Here is a 19,604-nt window from a genome sequence, read left to right as displayed (position 1 = left end):
TCCCTGACTGAAAGAAATGATGTACACACTTACCCATAATGGAAGCAGGGAAAGGTGTCAGTTTTGTTTCCAATGATAAAAATTATTAACATTTCATTGATAGCACGTAGCTAAGGATAACTTCCTTTTCTTTAGTTCAGTTTTCTTTCTCTTTTCTGCTTCCTTTCCCATCAAAACAAATAAAACAGACCAAAAAAAAAAAAAAAAGAAGAAGAAAAAGAAGAATTCTTATTTGTTGGGAAAGAAAACAGGGGCGTTGGCGAGAGGGAAAATAAAAATTATTCAGAACAAGACCTGAAGAAACTGTTTGGAAATTAAGTGTGTGAGAAGTTCTGGAACTTTCTCAGGATGCAAGCAGTTGCAGAATGGAGGAAGTTAAGAGTCCATGTGGGTTATACATTGCATCCTGTTAATGTTCCTCAGCATTTGGAGTAAAGAATGCAATCTCATTAATTATTTTTGGCTGAAACAATTATGTTTGGCTACTTTGTGGGACCCAAGGAATTTAACAAAAATCCCCTACCCCTGGACAAGCAGAGCAAGACTAACTCCATTTTGTGCTACACCCACCATCTCATGTATAACCCCCACATGACCTACTTATTGCTTAAGACACTCCCCCACCCTAGTCAAGCTGCTGAGCACACCCTTACTGGAAACCGGCTCATATAGGAATGCAGAACCTCTAACAGCCAAAGAATGTAAACCCCGCCTTTTGCCCGCCAAACTTGAGCGCCAATTCTTAAACCCCGCCTTTTGCCCACCAAACTTACGCGCCAATTCCGATCAGAGTGATAGGCTAGTTCAAACAGTTACTATAGGGTAGATTGTAATTCAGTTGGCCACCTGCGTGTGGACTGACATGACTATGCAACTTTCTGTGTGTGTTACAATCTCACTGGCCACTGGCCCCTATAAAACTGCTACGCCTCTTAACCTAGGGGTCCAAGTCCCTGCTCCGCTGTGTCGAGTATACTTGGGCCCAAGCTCGAGCTTGTAAATAAACCCTCGTGCGTTTGCATCGGTATCGGCTCCTTGGTGGTCTCTCGGATTCGAAATTGGGGGCATTACAACTTCAGAGGGCTTCTTTAAATATGACCCTGTATTTACAGATGGAATATGCCACTGGATTCGTTAGAGTTGCACAACTTTCCTTTGTTCACAGATTCATTAACTCTAAGCTGAGTTCTCGTTTAGGCTGTTTACACCTTGTCTGTATTTCTCCAGGACAGATGATTGCATCTTTGCCTGGTTTCATATAATTTATACACCTCTTTGGAAATTAACAAAAGTGCTTTTGCAAATAGTGTCTTAGGTGAGGTAGGAAGGGCAGATGTTAGCTACTCTGAGGAAGCCAGTGCCACATTGTGACCTGTGCTTCAGATTCATTCACAGTGCTGCAATCAAGGTGCAGGCATTTCAAGGCTTGGCTGGGAAGAATCCCTTTCAAGCTCACTGTCATGGTTGTTGGCAGGATTTCGTTCCTCTCTGACTGTTGGACTGAGGCCTTGATTCCTCCTTAGCTGCTGGCTGAAGGCTTCCCTTGGCTCACTGTCTTTGGGTTTCTCCATAGAACATTTCAGAGTGTGGCACTGGTGTTATCAGAATAAGCACACAGACGGCAAGGGAAAGTGCCAGCAAGAGAGGTACCTGCTGGCAAGATTGAAGTCTAATTGTGAAAGTGTCATGACTTCCCTTTTGGTATTTTATCCATTAGGAACAAGTTATCAGCCCACACTCGCGGGGAGGGGATTCAGAAGGATGTGAATGCCAGAAGTTGGAGATCCTTGAGGGCCTCTTAAAAGTTCACCTCCCACAGCAGAGAAAGGAGAAATGGCACAGAAGCTGAGGCAGTTGTGGGAGTAAAGAACCTGAGTTGAGGGATTCTAGTAGTTAATGATGCTCTTTGCTTTGTCTCCATGATAATAAAGAACCATTGTTACCACAGTAGATGATAACAACTGACAGGGTAAGAAGAGATAAAACTAAAAATCAGATTTAGCCTCATAAAAATATAGTGATTGTGGGGAATAAGCTTAGAAATTCCCTGGGCTTGCACCAATGGGTTAGGTTAACAAGGCATAAAGAATTACAAAGCCATAGGATGCTCACACCCAAGCTTGGGTAAACAAGATTAGGCCCCCAAAATAAAGTAGGGAGGGGCAAAGGCTCCCAGAATAGAGAGGGAGAGACAAGGCCCCCAATACAAAGGTATATGAGGTAAACAAGATTAGGTATTCAGGGCCAAAGTTCCCCCCCAATTTAGTACGAGAGCAGAAAGCTGGTTTCACAGGAAGAAAGGACCAAATTAGGTAAACAGGTAAATGGGGCTATAGAGCGCTGGGCTGTGGGGTAAGTTGCCTAGAGCTGAGCTGATTAGCAAAAGAAAAAGTGCCTTGTTAACCCTGAGGTCACATGTCCTATCTGTGTCATCCCCTAGGCTAGCTAAGACAAACAGAGGTAGTGCCTCATGTTTGCTGTGAACAACCTTCCAACTCACCTGGTGCCAGGATTTTGTTTTGTATTTACCCAGACTCCTAACCCCGAATATCTTCAAGACCCCATTTCTCTCAAGTCCATGAGTTGATGTTCACAGTTTCATCGTCTCTTTGTGCACGTCCATCACCATGTTTGTAAGCCTTCTGATCCTAATAAAAATGGGGCAAGGACCCTTATTCGGGGCTCTTGTCTTAGCCATCTCTCGCTTTTAATCCTGCATCTGCTCTCTTGCTGGCCAAGAGAGAACTTTAGACTTAGAGTCTAGGACAGTGATCACTAGAACTTATGTGAATTACTCACATTTATGCCTAATTATGACAAAGCAAGCCCAATAATGATAATGGTTATAATTAAGATGTGACAAATACTTTACTGTGTCATTTTATTTCAAACACATCCTTTATGTAATATAGTTGCAAATAATGAGGCTGTTTTTGCAATTGTAACAGAGGCTCTGTTTCACTAATTTGGTGTGTAAAATGAAGCCACATCTCTTTAACATTCAAATAGTTCCCTTTTCTTAGAGTCCTTCACAATGCCCAATAATAACCTATCCAAATAAATAAATAAAATAATAGAATAATCCCAGGTAGTTGACCCTGTCTTAATTACCATTTCCTCATAAGGGAAAATTAGAAATTTAGATTACTGTGTTTTGGCTTCCACTTTTCTTTAATATTCCTTCGTGTTTTTATTCCATATTCTAACACCTTTATAATTAATATGTGTGTGTGTGGGGGGGGGGGGGGGGATGATAAGATCAGTTGGTTGAGATGGTGAAGGAAATGCTTTTTTTCTGTTCCTGATGTGCCCTTCCATATAAAGATATCTTTATTTGTATGACACTACGGGTCCTTTCTGTCCCTTGTTTTGATTTTCCTGAGGAGAAAAAAAGGGATGAGCAAATAGATTGGTAGGATGGGTAAGTGTAAACTTGCCATGTTCATCTAAACTATACCTTCTTCCTCTTCGGAGAAAGCCATCCACTAGAACCATAAATTGTCCTTTTCCTCCACTCCATGTGTTTACTGGGAGGGGGGAAGGGGGAACATGGAGGGGTGCTGTAGTATTCCAGTCCTGGGTGGGTAAGTCCTTTTAATTCTTGGGTTCTATATTTGGAATTCTATTTACTTGCAAATATAAGCCATTCTTTCAATATTAGCTTTATCACTAATAAATGTGGTATTGTGGTTCTCTATGTGACAGATTATTTCATCTTATTCTTTATTCATAACATGACTAAGGAAAACAGGGATACCTTTAATTGGGCTCCCTCAAGTCACAATGTAAAATTTATCTCCTTTTAATTCTCACACCCATTTTGTGAGGTAGCCAAGGATGCGTTTTCACACCTAATTTATAGATGAGGAAACTGAGACCCAAAGGAGTAAAGTCCATGGTTTAATACAACACTTCACACTTTTTCCCTTAGAACCAGAGTGGGAGTAGGCAGCCATAGAGGCAAATATCGGCCTGAATAAATGCCAAAGAACCTTACTCTGGAGATCTAGGACAGGAAGTACCCTGTTTGACAGCATGATTATTTGTGTTATAATTTTCTCCTTTTGTTGTCTATTACTTTACTAAATAACACACTTTAAAGAAGTCAACAGAAAAAACTACTAGGATTGGACAGATGCCCGAGGTGACTTTTGATCCTACCTAAAACAGTTCATATTACAGGCTTTGAGATGCTATGCTGTACTGCTAACTATCTCTCAAGTCTAAAATCAAGTCTAAAAACACATCAGGAGACTTGGACAAGTAATATCAGAGCTTCATTTACGTTTAAAACAATTTTGTAAACTGGAGTTTGCAAAACAATGGTCTGAGAAGTAAAACATGATTGTGTCTCTTCTACTGCCCTGTGACTTCCTGAGGCCACCCATTTCTAGCAGGAGCAATGGAGCCTTTGGGCTCCCAAAGCAGCCCTTTACTCTCTGAAGCTTTGACCTGCTCAGTATTCTCTTTGACTTTGGATTTCAGGTGAAAGATAATCTATCTCAGGAACTCTGTTAGTTCTTTGTTTCTTAGGTCATTTTTGTTTGAGTTTGGACCAAAGGAGCAAGTACTTGGTCCTTAGTAGTTTCAACTCCATGCTTATTTGTGTTATGACTTTCTTTCTCTTACTTTTTGTTGTTTCACGTTCATTAGAGGAAGTCTTTTCTCCTCTTTCCTGAGACATTTCAGCCTGATGTATGATATTTTCCCCCCAAGACAGTGCTTTTTTTCCCCCTGCTTATTTATTTTTCAGAGAGAGAGAGAATGTGTGTGTGACTAGGAGAGGGGCAGGGATATTGGGGGACAGAGGATCCTAAGCAGGCTCTGTGCTGACAGCAGAGAGCCTGATGGGGGTCTTGAATTCACAAACTGTGAGATCATGACCTGAGCCAAAGTTGGATGCTTAACCAACTGAGCCACCCAGGCACCCCCCTGACCTGCCAAGAGGCTTTTGTTCTGGGTTCCCACCTCCTTGATAACCCTGGTGTCTCATGTTGAACCTGGAGGAAAATATTTTGCCTCTTTCCTTTGAGCATATTGTCAACTCCAAGCACCCAGATCCCTCCTCTCCATTAACCTTCATCCTAGTCATTTAATCTCCATCAACCATATTATTTCAACAGTGAACTACACATCATGTGTCATAAAATTTTCTTGATGATAAAAATGACAAAAAATATGGTGTATGAGATTTTTTCCCTCCATAATATAAAGGCAGTAAAAGAAAGAAAATCTAATCAGTTTAATTGATCAATGAATACCTCAGTTACCACCTCAGTGGTAGTCTTTGATCAATTTTGAGCAGGTCATAGTAATCCTACTGTTAAATGTTGTTATTATTATTGCCTTAGCCTAGTGGGTTTCAGGATCTTTCAGTTCATTCTTCTCTGACAAGTATACGTATATACAAGAAATTTCCATTCAACCATGTTTCTAGCCACACCCCCTCCCCCCCCACACATTTCCTTGGACTTCCATATGCCCTGGGCATTGTTGAGGGTTCAGGAACAGTGGTTGCCCACTTACTGTGTTATCAGAGACCATTGGAACAATTCCTTAAATTGGACTTGGGACCTATGCCTTCACATATGATGATTATTGTTCTCTGTTTTTTTTTGAGGTATGACCAACATGTATGACGCTGTACATATTTAATGCATACAATGTGATGAGTTTAAAGATAAGTATATGCCTATGAAACCATTCAACTTATGCATTAAACATAACTATCACCTCTAAGTTTCCTTCTGTTCTCTTTATTATTATTATTATTATTATTTTAATTAATTATTTTTTTGACAAGAACAGCTAACATAAGATCTACCCTCTTAACAGATTTTAATGAAGATTGTTCTTAAGAAGGGCATGACAGGTGGCCCTTGTAAACAAAACCATATATCTATACCATTGGAGCATCCTACCCCACTTTGCTACTTTTCCTTGTTAGACTTAAGGAAATCCTCCCCCTTTTCTTTTCATTTCCCTCAGGTTCTATCTTTCAAATTGTTGCCTCTTTCTAGGTAGTCCCTGAAACCCAGAACCCTGATCATCAGCAACTAAAAAATGAATCTGTCTTTCTTTGAGAACTGGGAAAGTAAGTATGGCTGGTGGCCTAATTCTCAAATCTTCACAGGATGTTTGAATTCACATTTGAATTCCATTCTTCTTATGCAGAAAGGGGAGAATGTAAAAATTACATTTTCACATTTAAAGGAGTCTACACATTCATTCTGATGAGAGAAAAACTCTCTAAAGGCCTGACTATAAGAGTGGCCATCTTAGAATTTTTTCTAGGTCAGCATGAATGTACCTAAAGTTTGTTTAAACCAAAGCCTGATATTTGGCCCACCAAGCTTGTAAACGAGTGGCCTAAAGGAAAACCATCTTGTCCTTGAGATATGGATGCTACTTCCTGAGTTCCTTGACATTAAAACTCATGATTCCTACCTATAAGTGAATCTATAATTTTTTGAGATTTTACAATATGTAAAAAAGTATATAACCTATAAAAACTGTTCATTCTCTAGAGCACTTTCTTCCCTGTGAAGATTGGGTTTCCTAGAAAGTTGTCCTAACTTGGGCTCAAATAAAACTGTCTTTCTTTCATTTAGAGATTCCAAAAGGTTTGTTCATCTTTGCATCATCAATATACTGTAAGGGAGGAAACAAAATTTCCCCCTCTACCCTCCTAGTCTCTTAATGAGGCCCTTAATTAGACCGTTAAAAGACAGATGATCAAGAGAAAAACACACAGAAGTTTATTAACATTGTGTATAAATGTGGAAGAACTCAGTGATGGGAAGTTCAGAGGGTGGTTAGACCTTGAGTTTACATAGCATCTTAACAAGAGAACTATAAAGTTTTAGAGAAATGATAAGACAAAAGAAAAAAAAATTTGGGTTTCTAGGATGGCACACTGTGGGAAGGTAGATATTGGGGGAGCCAATGGAAGATAAGACCTAGCTAGTAAAATTTGTTATGTAGATTCCTGTGCAGACTCTGGGCTGGTAAAGGTCTAGAGTTGTCTCTGATAATTAACTTGTATCATTCCTGGTAGACAAAAATGATAATGTGATATAATCAGAAATATATACTTTGGTCTTTAACCACCAATCTCACAGCTTCCCATATCCTTATAATTTCCTACATTATTAGAGCAACGGGAACATCTTTTGTCATATTTGGCCTTTTGTCCTCAACAAGTTCCAGAGTAAGGTAAAAATGTCTTTTGTAATTCATAGCAAGCCTCTTCAACTATGCCTGAGTTTATGTCAATAAGGTGACTTTTGGAAATCCCCTAGATGAGAACAGGATGAGGGCTGATTGACCATGGGAACCAACCTTGTGACTACAGGGTTGGAACTTTCAGCCCCCTCTCCTGACCTGCAGGGAGGAGAGGAGAGAGGGGCTGGTGGTTGAATCAACTACAAATGACAAATGATTTACTCAGTGATGCCGGTGTAATGAAGCCTCCATAAAAATCCTCATTGATGAGATTCAGAGAACTTCCAGGTTGGTAAATACGTGGAGGTGCTGGAAGGGTGGCCTGCCTGGACAGGGCAAAAAGCTCAACCACTTTAACCTCAGTGTTACTCTGTAACATCTGAAATGTAAGCAGGGGAAGTGTTGAAGGCCAAAGACATGCCTTCTGTAGTTGGGGGATCTGTGCGGTCAACACCTGCACGCCAAGAAGGCCTCAGAAACCTGGAGTGGAACCACACAGTGGCAGGCAATGTCAAGTAATGGCACAGGCAGATAGAGTAGTGAGGCACCCCAGATGACTCTCTGTTTTATTTATAAAAGGGATTTGAACTGAGGCAGGAGTGTCATTCACCCAGTTTACCCCGGACTACTTAGCAGAGGGCTCCTGTTTGAAATTATTTTAGTGCTGTTCTTAGCTGGAGCGACGTGGATAAGGTGGGTTTCATCATCAGCTGGCACTAGATAAATATACAAATACAAATAACCCTATTACAGCCATTATACAATAAATTTGACCTACAAATGTCACAAACTGTACAAGTGAAGGGTGCAGTGGCAGCTTGAACACCTGACTTCACTTTGACCTGAATGATTGTTGAAATCTAAAAACTATATATTGCTTATTCTCTTCAGCACTTTTCCGTTTAGTCTAGAGGTTCCTATAAAATTTTATGGGATGCTTACTAAAAATATAAATTATTGGGCCCTTCTCCTGGGTGATTAGACCTTATTAGTTGACATATGAAAACAAATTACACATTTTCAGTGCTTTACTAAAAAACTAACATGTATGTCATAACTGAGGGAGTTCATACAAGCTGCATTAATACAAGGCACCAGGAATGCAATTAAAGGACTTCAGAAAAATACCATCATCCACCTTCATCCTCTGCTCAAAGATTCAAAATTACATTCAGTCATGTGACGTCTTAACATGGGAACAGGGGGAGAGAAAATGTCTCTTACCACTCTTTGTCCCAGGATAGAACGGCTCATTGTTCTCTGCATCTTCTCTTAATTGACGTATGAAAAAGCTACTTGGCATTTCTGCATTGGTTCAGTAAGCCTCTATTTAGTCCAGAGTTGGGGCACTTGATGATCACAGGACCCTTCACTAAAAAGGCCAAATAGAGGGGCATATGTTATTGTGTCTCCAAGTAGATCTAAGCCAGAACAAGTAGAAACTCAGCTTCCATTGTTATCAGGATCTATTGCTTGAAACCAAAAGGCTCCTAATGTGTTCAGCTTGCCCAAGATTTATTTTAAATCTATAGTACCCCCAAACTAGGGTTAGGACACCAGAAAATAACACCGCCTCACTTCTTCCTACCTGCACCACAGAAACATCCTTGTCCTGTACCTTTTTATTTAAGTTCATTTATTTATTTTGAAGATGAGGGAGGGGCAGAGAGAGAGGAGAGAGAGATCCCAAACAGGATCCTCCCTGTCCTCTTCTACTATAAAGATCAAAATGCAAATTATTTTTAGGAACGTGTCACCAGCCAGCTTTCTAGGGAGAGAGATGTTTTGTTTTGTTTTTAAAAAAATTTTAATGTTTATTTATTTTTGAGAGAGAGAAAGAGAGAAAGAGAGCACTAGTGGGGGAGGGGCAGAGAGAGAGGGAGACATAGAATCAGAAGCAGGCTCCAGGCTCTGAGCTGTCAGCACAGAGCCCGACGTGGGGCTTGAACTCATGAATCATTAGATCATGACCTGAGCTGAAGTCGGACACTTAACCAACTGAGCCACCCAGGTGCTCCAAGAGCTGTTTTTGATAGGACTGAAGTTTTGGTAAGGACCAGAGGGGTTGCGACCATGCTTTCTTTATCTACATCTGAAGACTGAAGTTGGGAGTTTCTTTTCCCTCATTCATCAGCTATCTAGGTCACCCATGACACATCTAGGTCCAGAACTTTTAATGAAAGTGAGGTGGGAGAGGTAATGCAGCAAGTCAAAGTTTACCCTTTCTTTGGAGGAAGCAAGCACCTCAAACAGGCTTATGGGGTTAAGAGAAACCTACCTTTTGATTAAGAGAACAATGCCTACCTTGCAAGTATCTTGATTCTGTAATCCTTTCAGCTTCCATGATCTTCCTTTACTCTTTCTGTTTTTCCTGTGCTCCTCCCTATTGCTTCCCTCCTATTCACTCTTCTTACTCTTTGGTTATATTTCTGGAAAGTTCCATTCCTTATAAATGCCATCCTCCACAAGTTCATCCTTTTTTTTGACACGTCTCTGGTGTAATTGATGCATTGATGATAATGCTCATTATATAATGCAGTAACAAATATTAAGTTCACAGCAGGCTAGACGAGGAGATGGCAGCTGTTTTATCATAAGTGCTTGCATGCACACCCATGTATCTATTATTTAATCACAGAAGAGCTTATTTCGTCTTGAGGACTTAAGACTTATTTTGCTAAGTCAGATTTGCCATCAAAACTGTTGCTCTTTATGTAGGAAAATGTTTGTCTTGTCCTATCTTTAAATACCCACTAGATGTTGCTAAAGAGCTGTGGAAGAAGCAATCTTCATTTTCATCCAAGCCTTCAGAGTTACTGAATTAGAGCTCAAAGGAACCACAGAGCTGTCAGAAATAGTAAGGATAGAAGCCTAAACACAGAAACGGGAAGTATATCCTCAAAACATAGGCCAGACTAAGGAGGACTGAATATTTAAAGGCAAAATTGGCATTGTTGAAATTTGTGCATTAGCATTGTGTCATTGTAATATTGTGACATCAAAAAAATTACTTTTTTATTATAAACGTATTATATTACCATTTAAGCAATTAGTAAAATGCAGAAAATTATAATGGGGAAAATAATTACATAGAATAATTACATTACTCTATCACTCAGGGTGACTATCTGTTAGCATTTTAGCATTTTCATTCCCTTCTGTTTTTCCCTATACTTTCTGGTTTAACTATAAAATATTGTATATATAGTATATATACACTATAATTCTTATTTAATTATACATGAAAATATGCATATAACTTTTATGTTTTATTATAAAATATTGCATACCTATATTTTACGCATATATATATATATAATTTTGTTTTATTTTATATATGTGTGTATCTATCTATCTATCTATCTATCTCATGGAAGCTATGAAACATAGAAACAATAGACACCTGTGATGAACTACACAACTCAAGACATAGGGCATTACCGATTCATTTGTGTTTCCTGTGAACTCTTCCCCATACCATTCATATGCCTCCTCAGAGACGTAATCACTACCCTGAATTTTCTCTTTTTTAAAAATGTTTATTTATTTCTTTTGAGAAAGAGAGAGAGCATACAAGTGGGGGAGGAGCAGAGAGAGAGAGGGAGGGAGAAAACCCCAAGCAGGCTCCACGCTAAGCGTGGGGCTTGATCCCTTGACTGGGAGATCATGACCCAAGCTGAAATCAAGAGTTGGATGTTTAACTGACTGAGCCACCCAAGCATTCCCCTGAATTTTCTTTTTAAATTATCCCTTAGAGTTTGTTTATATTTTGGGTTATTAGGAGTAATGTACATTTGTCTTGATACTGGTGTGCAGAAATTTCTCTAGAAGTAGAATCACCAGATTATAGGACACTTGTTCTATGATTATCCCAAATTATTTTTTTGTGTATGTAATGATGTAGGGGACAAGTTTGATTCTTTTCTCCTGTATGAATATCCAGTTGTTCTAGCACCTTGTGTTAAAAAGTTTACCCTTTCTTTGTTTAATTGACCTGGTGCTTCCGTTTATTAAAACAGTCATGGCTTGTCCCCTGATATGTGAGAGTTAAAGACAGATAAAGCATAATTAGACTATAGAGTGTGGGTTTCTTCTCCTATCATCTGTATTATGAAAAAATGTGAGTGTGTGTCCATTAGTTTAAAATAACACACTGTAGACAATTACAAAAGAAGGGGGGTGGCTCAGTAGAGGAAAGCATTAAACGAGACGAAGGAAGATTAAGCAGCTTTCCAGACAAAGCAAAGGGAGAAAGGACAGTTCAGGTAGAAAGACTGAATGCACAGGCACAGAATGCCATAAAGCTGGAATCGGCTTTTCAGTTGGGAGTGTGTCCTAACAGAGAAAAGTACCATGACTTCTCTGTGGCAGTGAAAGTTGGCATCTAGTTCATCATTTTCCAAGCCAATTACATCATTAAAAAAGTAGTAGTCAACCAGTGTTGGCAAGCACAGACTGAGGAAGGTTATGCCCAGGAGATGCAGCCACAATTAACATAAGCCCTAGTAGAGTGGTCATCGTTTTGTTTTGTCACCTTTCTCCTTCAACAATCATTTAACTTTCTGTTTTCTTTCTTGCCTGCCTCCCTTCCATCCTCCAGCTTTTACATGGTCTTCCTACTAAAATATCTACATTGTTGAATGAAGGACTAATTCACTTCCCCCAAGCAGGACTTTCTGAGAACTGAGACTTCCAAAACCTATTCCAGGGTTGATTCTTTCTTTCCTAGCTCGCCCCTCAGCTAACTGTAAGATCTGGCCCCTCTGGCACTGGAGTGTGGGCAAGACAGGGATGACTCCACTAGGGTGGAGTCAAAGAAGGACTGGAGGCAGCTTCTACTAGTTTGCAAGAGCTAATTGTTAAATTTTCAGGAATTTGTAAGTTATTAAATATAGTCACTATCAAAAATTAAAGTATATAAACTTCTAATTGAATACAACATCTTAAAAATAAAGGCAATAAACACCAAAAACTCATCACTTCCTCATTATTCTGTTAAATTTTACCACGGGGCCAGAGTCTATGGTTAACTAAGTGGAGGAGGAAAACGAGGAAAGAAGAAATAATGCGAGGAATACCTTTTGGAGTATTTACACCACAGAAACCTGCCAATTCTACCACTCCCCGCTAGAGGGCAGGTTGTTAAACATTTACCAGCATCGCATTGAGTGGATCTTGTTCTAAGGCAGCTTTTCACTCTTCTGGCGCCAGTATTTATTTAAAGCTGACACTATCATAAGTGATTTTGTAATGTTTTCGGAGACCTGCCCACCACTGGTGATCCCTCTCTTGCAGTTCCTTCTATCTGGGAGTCTATATCCTATTTTGATGACCCTTTTTCTATCCTTAGAATTCAGAATGCAGAAGTCCACTTCCATCTTCTCTGAGGACTGTTCGCTTTCCAGATTACCCTTTTGACGGGACATAAATAGGCTGATTCTTTCTTGAGCATACCCCCTATTGGGCTTGCAAGAGACACTGTTTTCTCGAACACATATTGGTGGTGCACACTGATCAGTCCCTAAGTTCTACTCTCAGAACCAGTCACAGCTTCTTACCTATTAGGTTTCTCAGGTTCCTCTGCCCATTTAGTGGACTTCAATAAGATAATACACCTTTTTGTCATTTAACAGAATAATCGAAGCTATTAGTTATTCTCCAAAAGTTTCATCACAAAATATTTCACAAAATATCTATTAGGTTATTATCTTAAATTTCATGGTACTTTTAACTTTTTGAAGTATTTTCATATCTATTTTATGCTATTTTAAAGATGAGCTTCTGGGGCACCTCGGTGGTTCAGTCGGTTAAGCATCTGACTCTTGATTTTGGCTCAGATCATGACTCTCAGTTCATGAGTTCAAGCCCCACATCTGGCTCTGTGCTGACAGTATAGAGCCTGCTTGGGATTCTCTCTCTCCCTCTCTCTCTACCCCTCCCCCACTCACATGGGCTCTCTGTCTCTCACTCTCTCTCAAAAATAAATAAACGAAAAAAAATTTTTTTAATTTAAATTTGAGCTTCTATCTTAAATTCTGCATGAAGAAAGGACATACCTACAGGACTTGTGGTTAGTAAACCCCTATAAGAGTGAATCAACTATAGTGACCAATAAAAAAACACATGTAGGTACTGAACCAACATCTAATCCTGTGTAAGCCTGCCTTTGTGTGCTCCCACATTTTACAGTTTTTTTAAGTTTTTTTTTTTTTAACGTTTATTTATTTTTGAGAAAGAGAGACAGAGTGTGAGCAGGGGAGGGACAGAGAGACGCACGCACACACACACACACACAAACACACACACATAATCTGAAGCAGGCTCCAGGCTCTGAGCTGTCAGCACAGAGCCCAACTCAGGCCTTGAACCCATGAACCATGAGATCATGATATGAGTCAAAGTCTGACGCTTAAACAACTGAGCCATCCAGGCGCCCACCACGTTTTGCAGTTTTTGAGAAACAGTCTCAGGTATCCTGATTTTTCTGGTTGTGTATATATCTCATTCATAAAACAGTTTTAATTTGTGCTGAGTGCCCTGTGAATTGCTTGGGTCAGTGGACAGCAACACTTACCTAAAATATGTTTAAATCTTTGAGTAAATGAAGATCCTTACAGAAACTGTATTTTAAAATTCTTATAAAGTACTTGGTGAAACACTTCATATAGCTTTATTTTGGGGTGGGGAGAATATTACTTAGGAAAAAATAGCTGCTGGGTTTACTCTTTTAGAGATTCCTGGTGTGTTGTAGTTATGATAAATCAAGTCTTCTATGAAAGTCTCAGCTTTCACAGTTCTATGATATAAAGCAATCTGGATAGAATGTAAATGATACGCAGCTATAGGCAGAAATGATTTTAATTATAAAAGCAAATCTATTGTATAAGCACAAAATAATGAGACTTTTTATTCAAAATCCACACTTTCAAAAAAATCTCATTACCTTAACCTCACACATACTCTACTTGCTTAGTGCTTGGGCCTCATTGCATCCCACACTTCCCTTACTCAAGGGCTGCAGGCACACGTGCCTCCCTTCTGTTCTAGATTGCTTCAGAACCTCTGCAATTATGTTCATGTTTTAGGTCTTAGGTCAAAGGTCACCTCCTCAGAGAGGCCATCTCTGATCACATTCTCTGTGTCAGCAACCTATTCATTTCTTTCAGGCGTGCATCACTCTCTGGATTATCTTAGTCATTCAGGTACTTGTTTAGTGTCTGCTTCATCCATAAGAAGGCAAGGCAGTAAGGGAAGGGCCCTTATTCTCAGTCCTCCTTCAGGGCGCTGAGCCTCACTAGTAATTGTGGGTTAGCGTACATGCAATTGGGTATGATTTTGGAATTTTCCTTCCTAATGAAAGGAAGGAAGTGATAGAACTGACTTCCTCCTTTTAATTTATCTTTAAACCAAGTAAAGAATTCCCAAATAGGACTTTTTCTTTCCTCCTCCTCTTCCTCCCTTTCTTCTTCCTCCTCCTCCTTTTTCTTCTAAAAAAACAGTGTGTGAGCAGGGGAAAAGGGCAAAGGGAGAGAGAGAGAATCCTAAGCTGGCTCCACACACAGCATGGAGCCCGATGCAGGGTTCGATCCTACGACCCTGGAATCACAACCTGAGCTGAAATCAAGAGTCAGATGCTCAACGTACTGAGCCATCCAGATGCCCCAGGACTTTTTCTTTGAAGACTTACAATCTAAATGGAATCAAGCAACAAATTTAATTATAGTTCTTAAGGATTACTTGGTTTCATTTTATGAATTTAGTACATAATACCATTTGTCAATGATTCAAATTTCTCTATAATCAAATTTAATTTTATTCTACCTTGTATTGTTTAATTGTTTACAAATATTCGTTGATTTAAAAAGGGTTTTTTTGGGGCGCCTGGGTGGCGCAGTCGGTTAAGCGTCCGACTTCAGCCAGGTCATGATCTCGCGGTCCGTGAGTTCGAGCCCCGCGTCAGGCTCTGGACTGATGGCTCGGAGCCTGGAGCCTGTTTCCGATTCTGTGTCTCCCTCTCTCTCTGCCCCTCCCCCGTTCACCCTCTGTCTCTCTCTGTCCCAAAAATAAATAAAAACGTTGAAAAAAAAATTAAAAAAAAAAGGGTTTTTTTTTTGCTAATTCACTCTCTTTATTAGTATTTATATTAACAATCAATCTATTCTCTTTTTTAACTACTTGATTTTTTCCCTTTTTCATAGGGTCTTTTAAATCTAGAAGAGTTTTCATTCCCTTTTTTAAAATTCCGTGATATTTAATTATTGAAAGAAACCAGGTCATTTGTCCTATAGAATTTCCCACATCCTGAGCTTAGTTAATTTCATCTCATGGTGTTAACATATTCCTCTGTCCCCCCTCCATGAATATAAATAACTGATAGATCTAGAGGCTTGGTGAGGTTTTGGGGAGTGCCTAGAATACCTCATCAGGAAGTGCCATTTATTTTTGTGGTACTGTGCCAGGAGGTACATAATATTTGGTTATCTCACTTTTAGTGATGTAAGGATTATCATTGGACTTAAGGGTTGTCAGGCTAATCCATCCATTATAAAATTCTCCATTAGCCCTTTACCCAGGAACTTATGACTCATTGAAACATGGAGGATGTAGGTGGACAGGCGTGAAAAAACAGAGGTCTAGTTTTCTGTTTGTTTTGTTTTGTTTGCTTCTTTTGTTTTACTGTTCTGCATAACCATTGCATCTATTTTTTTTTTAATTTTTTTTTTCAACGTTTATTTATTTTTGGGACAGAGAGAGACAGAGCATGAACGGGCGAGGGGCAGAGAGAGAGGGAGACACAGAATCGGAAACAGACTCCAGGCTCCGAGCCATCAGCCCAGAGCCCGACGTGGGGCTCGAACTCACGGACCGCGAGATCGTGACCTGGCTGAAGTCGGACGCTTAACCGACGGAGCCACCCAGGCGCCCCTAACCATTGCATCTATTGACGAGCATTGCCTACATCCATTGTTTCATGGGTTGCAAAATGGTGATTTTCTAATTCTATTATACCGCTCATATTTGTTAGCTGTGATTTTTCTATCAAGAAATTTTGCCCCAATAAACTCTTGGTCATCCTGAAAAACTGATGGTGTAGAAACATCAGGATAAATGCTTTATTTTCTCCCTTTAGTTTTAGAATAATAAAATGGTGCCTATCAACCTTCTAAAGTACCAATTATTATTATTTTTTTTAAATTTTTTTATGTTTATTTATTTTTGAGAGAGAAAGAGACAGAGCATGAGTGGGGAGAGTCAGAGAGGGAGACATAGAATCTGAAGCAGGGTCCATGCTCCGAACTGAGCTGTCAGTACAGAGCCCGACCTGGGGCTTCTACCCCACGGATCATGACCTGACCTGAAATCGGACGTTTAACTGACTGAGCCATGCAGGTGCCCCAATACCAATTATTATTTTTAAATGGAAGTTCTGGATTTTTATACATTTGACGTGTTTCAATTTATTTGAATGTTTAACTCAAACTAACCAATTCAAAAGGAAGCTGAATTAAATTTCCTTTCAACATTGTTTGAATATCTGGATCATAACACACCTGAAATGCCTGGGTACTTATGGATGGTTCAGTTACAGGATCCAACCCACCCTTTTTATCTGCTTAAATCAGTTTGAATTGTATCTTTTCTTGTCATGTGCAGCCTGGATTTCTAACAAAGATCAGTCATTCTTCTGTCCCTGTCCTGCAGTGAAACTTTGGATTTTAAAAAACAAAAAAAGTTTCCTATAAAATCATGCTGGCATTTATGCGAATCATCTTTGCTATTCCTTCTTTATGCTTTGAATCTTGGCAAGTCTCTTGAATAAAATAAAAGAACTGAAGGCACACAAATAACTGACTCTTTTCCACCAAAGGAGAAAGCATTTTAAAAAAAGGAATTTGAATCTCAGGCTTAGAAGTTTTCTATACTTAGCTAAAGTTACCAGATGCCTGGAGCAAGTGCTTTTACTAGTGGAAAGTTGCCTTCTGGTGTAGGGCATTTAGAGCCACCCACAAGCCTTTTACTGGATATGCACTTTCCATTGCTGGTAATTACTTAACACTTTTTAAAAAGTAGAAACAGAAGGACGCCTAGGTGGTTCAGTTGGTTGAGCATCCAACTCCTGATTTTGGCTCAGGTCATGAATTCACCGTTTGTGAGTGGGAGCCTGCTTGGGATTCTCTCTCTCTCCTTTCTCTCTGCTCTTCCCTTGCTCTCTCTGTCTCTCAAAAATAAATAAATAAACTTAAAAAATAAAAACCTAAAAAGTGGAAACAGAGCTAGATGATCAAAGGAGTACGTGAGCAGGAGAGTGGACAGGAATTTAGGACTGATTTAAACATGGAGGATGTAGGTGGAGAGGTGTGAGAAACACAAAGAGGCATAGTTTCATGCATATTTATTACTGTCCCACCTAATTTACAGAGTGGAAATGAAGAATAATCAAGTAAGTTTAAAAGACAACCAGCAGCCAAGTGTTTTAATATGATCTAAATAGTAGTGGTTTAAATAAGATCTGAATAGTAAGATAATAAGAATGGGAAAGCCATTGCATGTAGAGAAAAGAGCAGTGAATTGGGGAGTTAGAAAGTCCTAGTTTCAGCGCTTATTCAACAAACCTTTAAAGACTGAATACGTGCTAGACACTGAAGATTTCAAAGTGAATACTAAACACTTGCTAGGCAGAAGGGGTTCTCTCTTATCCTGAATCTACCTCTCACTTGGCAGATGGAGTTCACTTGGCTTTGTTTTGAATGATTGAATTAAAAAGTTTCAAGTTATATTGATACAATGTATCAGATATATAAAAATCTAGTACTTCAATCAAAAATCGTAATTGGCTATTTTTGAAAGTTGCTAGGACTACCACTTTTCTAAAAATTTATGTAGAAAAAAATATCTACTGTTTCTACACAACTTGTATTTCAAGGTAATTAAAGAGTTAATGAGGAAAAAATACAAATACAAACAAAATACGTCGATTAGTGTAGTTGATGATCTATAAGCTAATGATAAATATGCTTGTCTTACCTATCTGAGGACACCTGGGGAGAGGGTGTCACTGGGATTAAGGAAAAAAGGCAGCACCTGGTGGACTGCAAAAACACTCTACGAGGTCAGGTAACATTCTGGCTTCAGAATGTCAGACTGACAGCCCAGGGGCTGCCGGGCCGGGCAGCTGCTGACAGTTCTTTTCGGGTATGGGTCTCACAAGCATGAAGCGCATTGCGGGTAAGGTGACCTAGGTCTCGCTCCTGCCAACGGCGTTAGGCAGGCTTGGACTTCGGTCTTTACTGTGGCATAGCTGCCTTTCTGGTCCCCACGACCGCAACCGCAGTCCCTCCGCCCAGCTCGAGATGGGTGAAAAAAAAAAAAGCACAGAAAGCGGATGCGGTGGGAGGCCACGCCCCAGGCGGCCGGGAAATCCAGCGCGGGCGCGCGCGTTGCCAGCCACTTCCGGCCCTCAGAGTCGGGGGCGGGGCCGCACGCGGCTCTGACGTGGGGCGTGCGGCTCCCCTTGTAGGCGGCGTGCAGCCAGACGGCCGAGCTGGAAGGCCTCGCAGCGTACGACGGTCGCTGCCCCTCGGTGCGCTCAGCCTTTCTTTCCAGGCCCGCCTCCCGCCTCCAGCCTCGAATTTCCTTTTTTGCTCACAATTTCCCCCGACCCTCTGAGTGCGCTTTCTTTTCTCGGGAAGCGGGGAGTGGAGAAGGAGGATAAAAAAGGCTCCAGGTGCGAGGCAAAGATGGAGGAAGGCTCCCAGGCCCCGGACTGGGACAGTGATGAGACGGTGATAGACGAGTCGGTGACGGAGAGCGACCTGGAAGAAGAGGAGCTACCCTGGAGAAGGTGACCACCTGTTAGCTCCAGGTCTGGCGGTGGAGTAGCCCTCGGAGATTTGGGTAGAAATCATTGGCACCTAAATGTGTCATTGCAGGCAGGATTCGAGTCTTGTGAGGCAGCCAGGCCTGAGCTAAGAACTTGTGAATAACCGCACCATGCCCCCCCCCCCCCCCCGGCCCAGTTTAGGACAAAATGAGCTTTCTGGTAGATGGCTGATATGATATAATATAATATGATATGATATATATAATATAATATACCTTTTTAGCCTGAGTCTAAGTCCTTTCGCACAGGCAAAAAGTGTTGGGTCTAAACTTCTGAGATGCAGTTTGTTTTAAGTAACTCGAAGCTCTGAACTAGGAGATGGTTAACATAATTTCTTTCAAGAAAAGAATGTGTGATGGGGGAACTGGTTACTACCAAACTGGAAACGAATAATCTTATAAGCATCAAAGATGGTAGTTCAGTTCATCAAAACCTTCTTGAACATAACTAGTTCTCCATGCTAGATATAAAACTATGGAAGAGGTGAGGCCACTGCCTT

General features: G+C 40.2%; 1 protein-coding gene across 1 annotated transcript in view; it reads left to right on the top strand.

Moving 5' to 3' along the window:
• The first annotated feature begins 18,840 nt into the window (after positions 1–18,840).
• ANKRD31 (ankyrin repeat domain 31) overlaps positions 18,841–19,604 on the top strand; it is a 138,123-nt gene continuing 137,359 nt past the window's right edge. The window contains exon 1 of the mRNA XM_047087997.1: positions 18,841–19,066. Coding sequence (XP_046943953.1) covers positions 18,963–19,066 — 104 coding nt within the window. The 5' untranslated portion in view covers positions 18,841–18,962. The remainder of the gene's footprint in view (positions 19,067–19,604) is intronic.

This window comes from Lynx rufus, unplaced genomic scaffold (genome assembly GCF_022079265.1).
Source record: "Lynx rufus isolate CCGP_SWC_20201006 ecotype Redwood Valley unplaced genomic scaffold, mLynRuf1.p SCAF_1, whole genome shotgun sequence".
Lineage (NCBI taxonomy): Eukaryota > Metazoa > Chordata > Mammalia > Carnivora > Felidae > Lynx > Lynx rufus.
The sequence above is the reverse complement of the archived record's forward strand: the minus strand, read 5'-3'. Positions and strand labels throughout refer to the sequence as shown.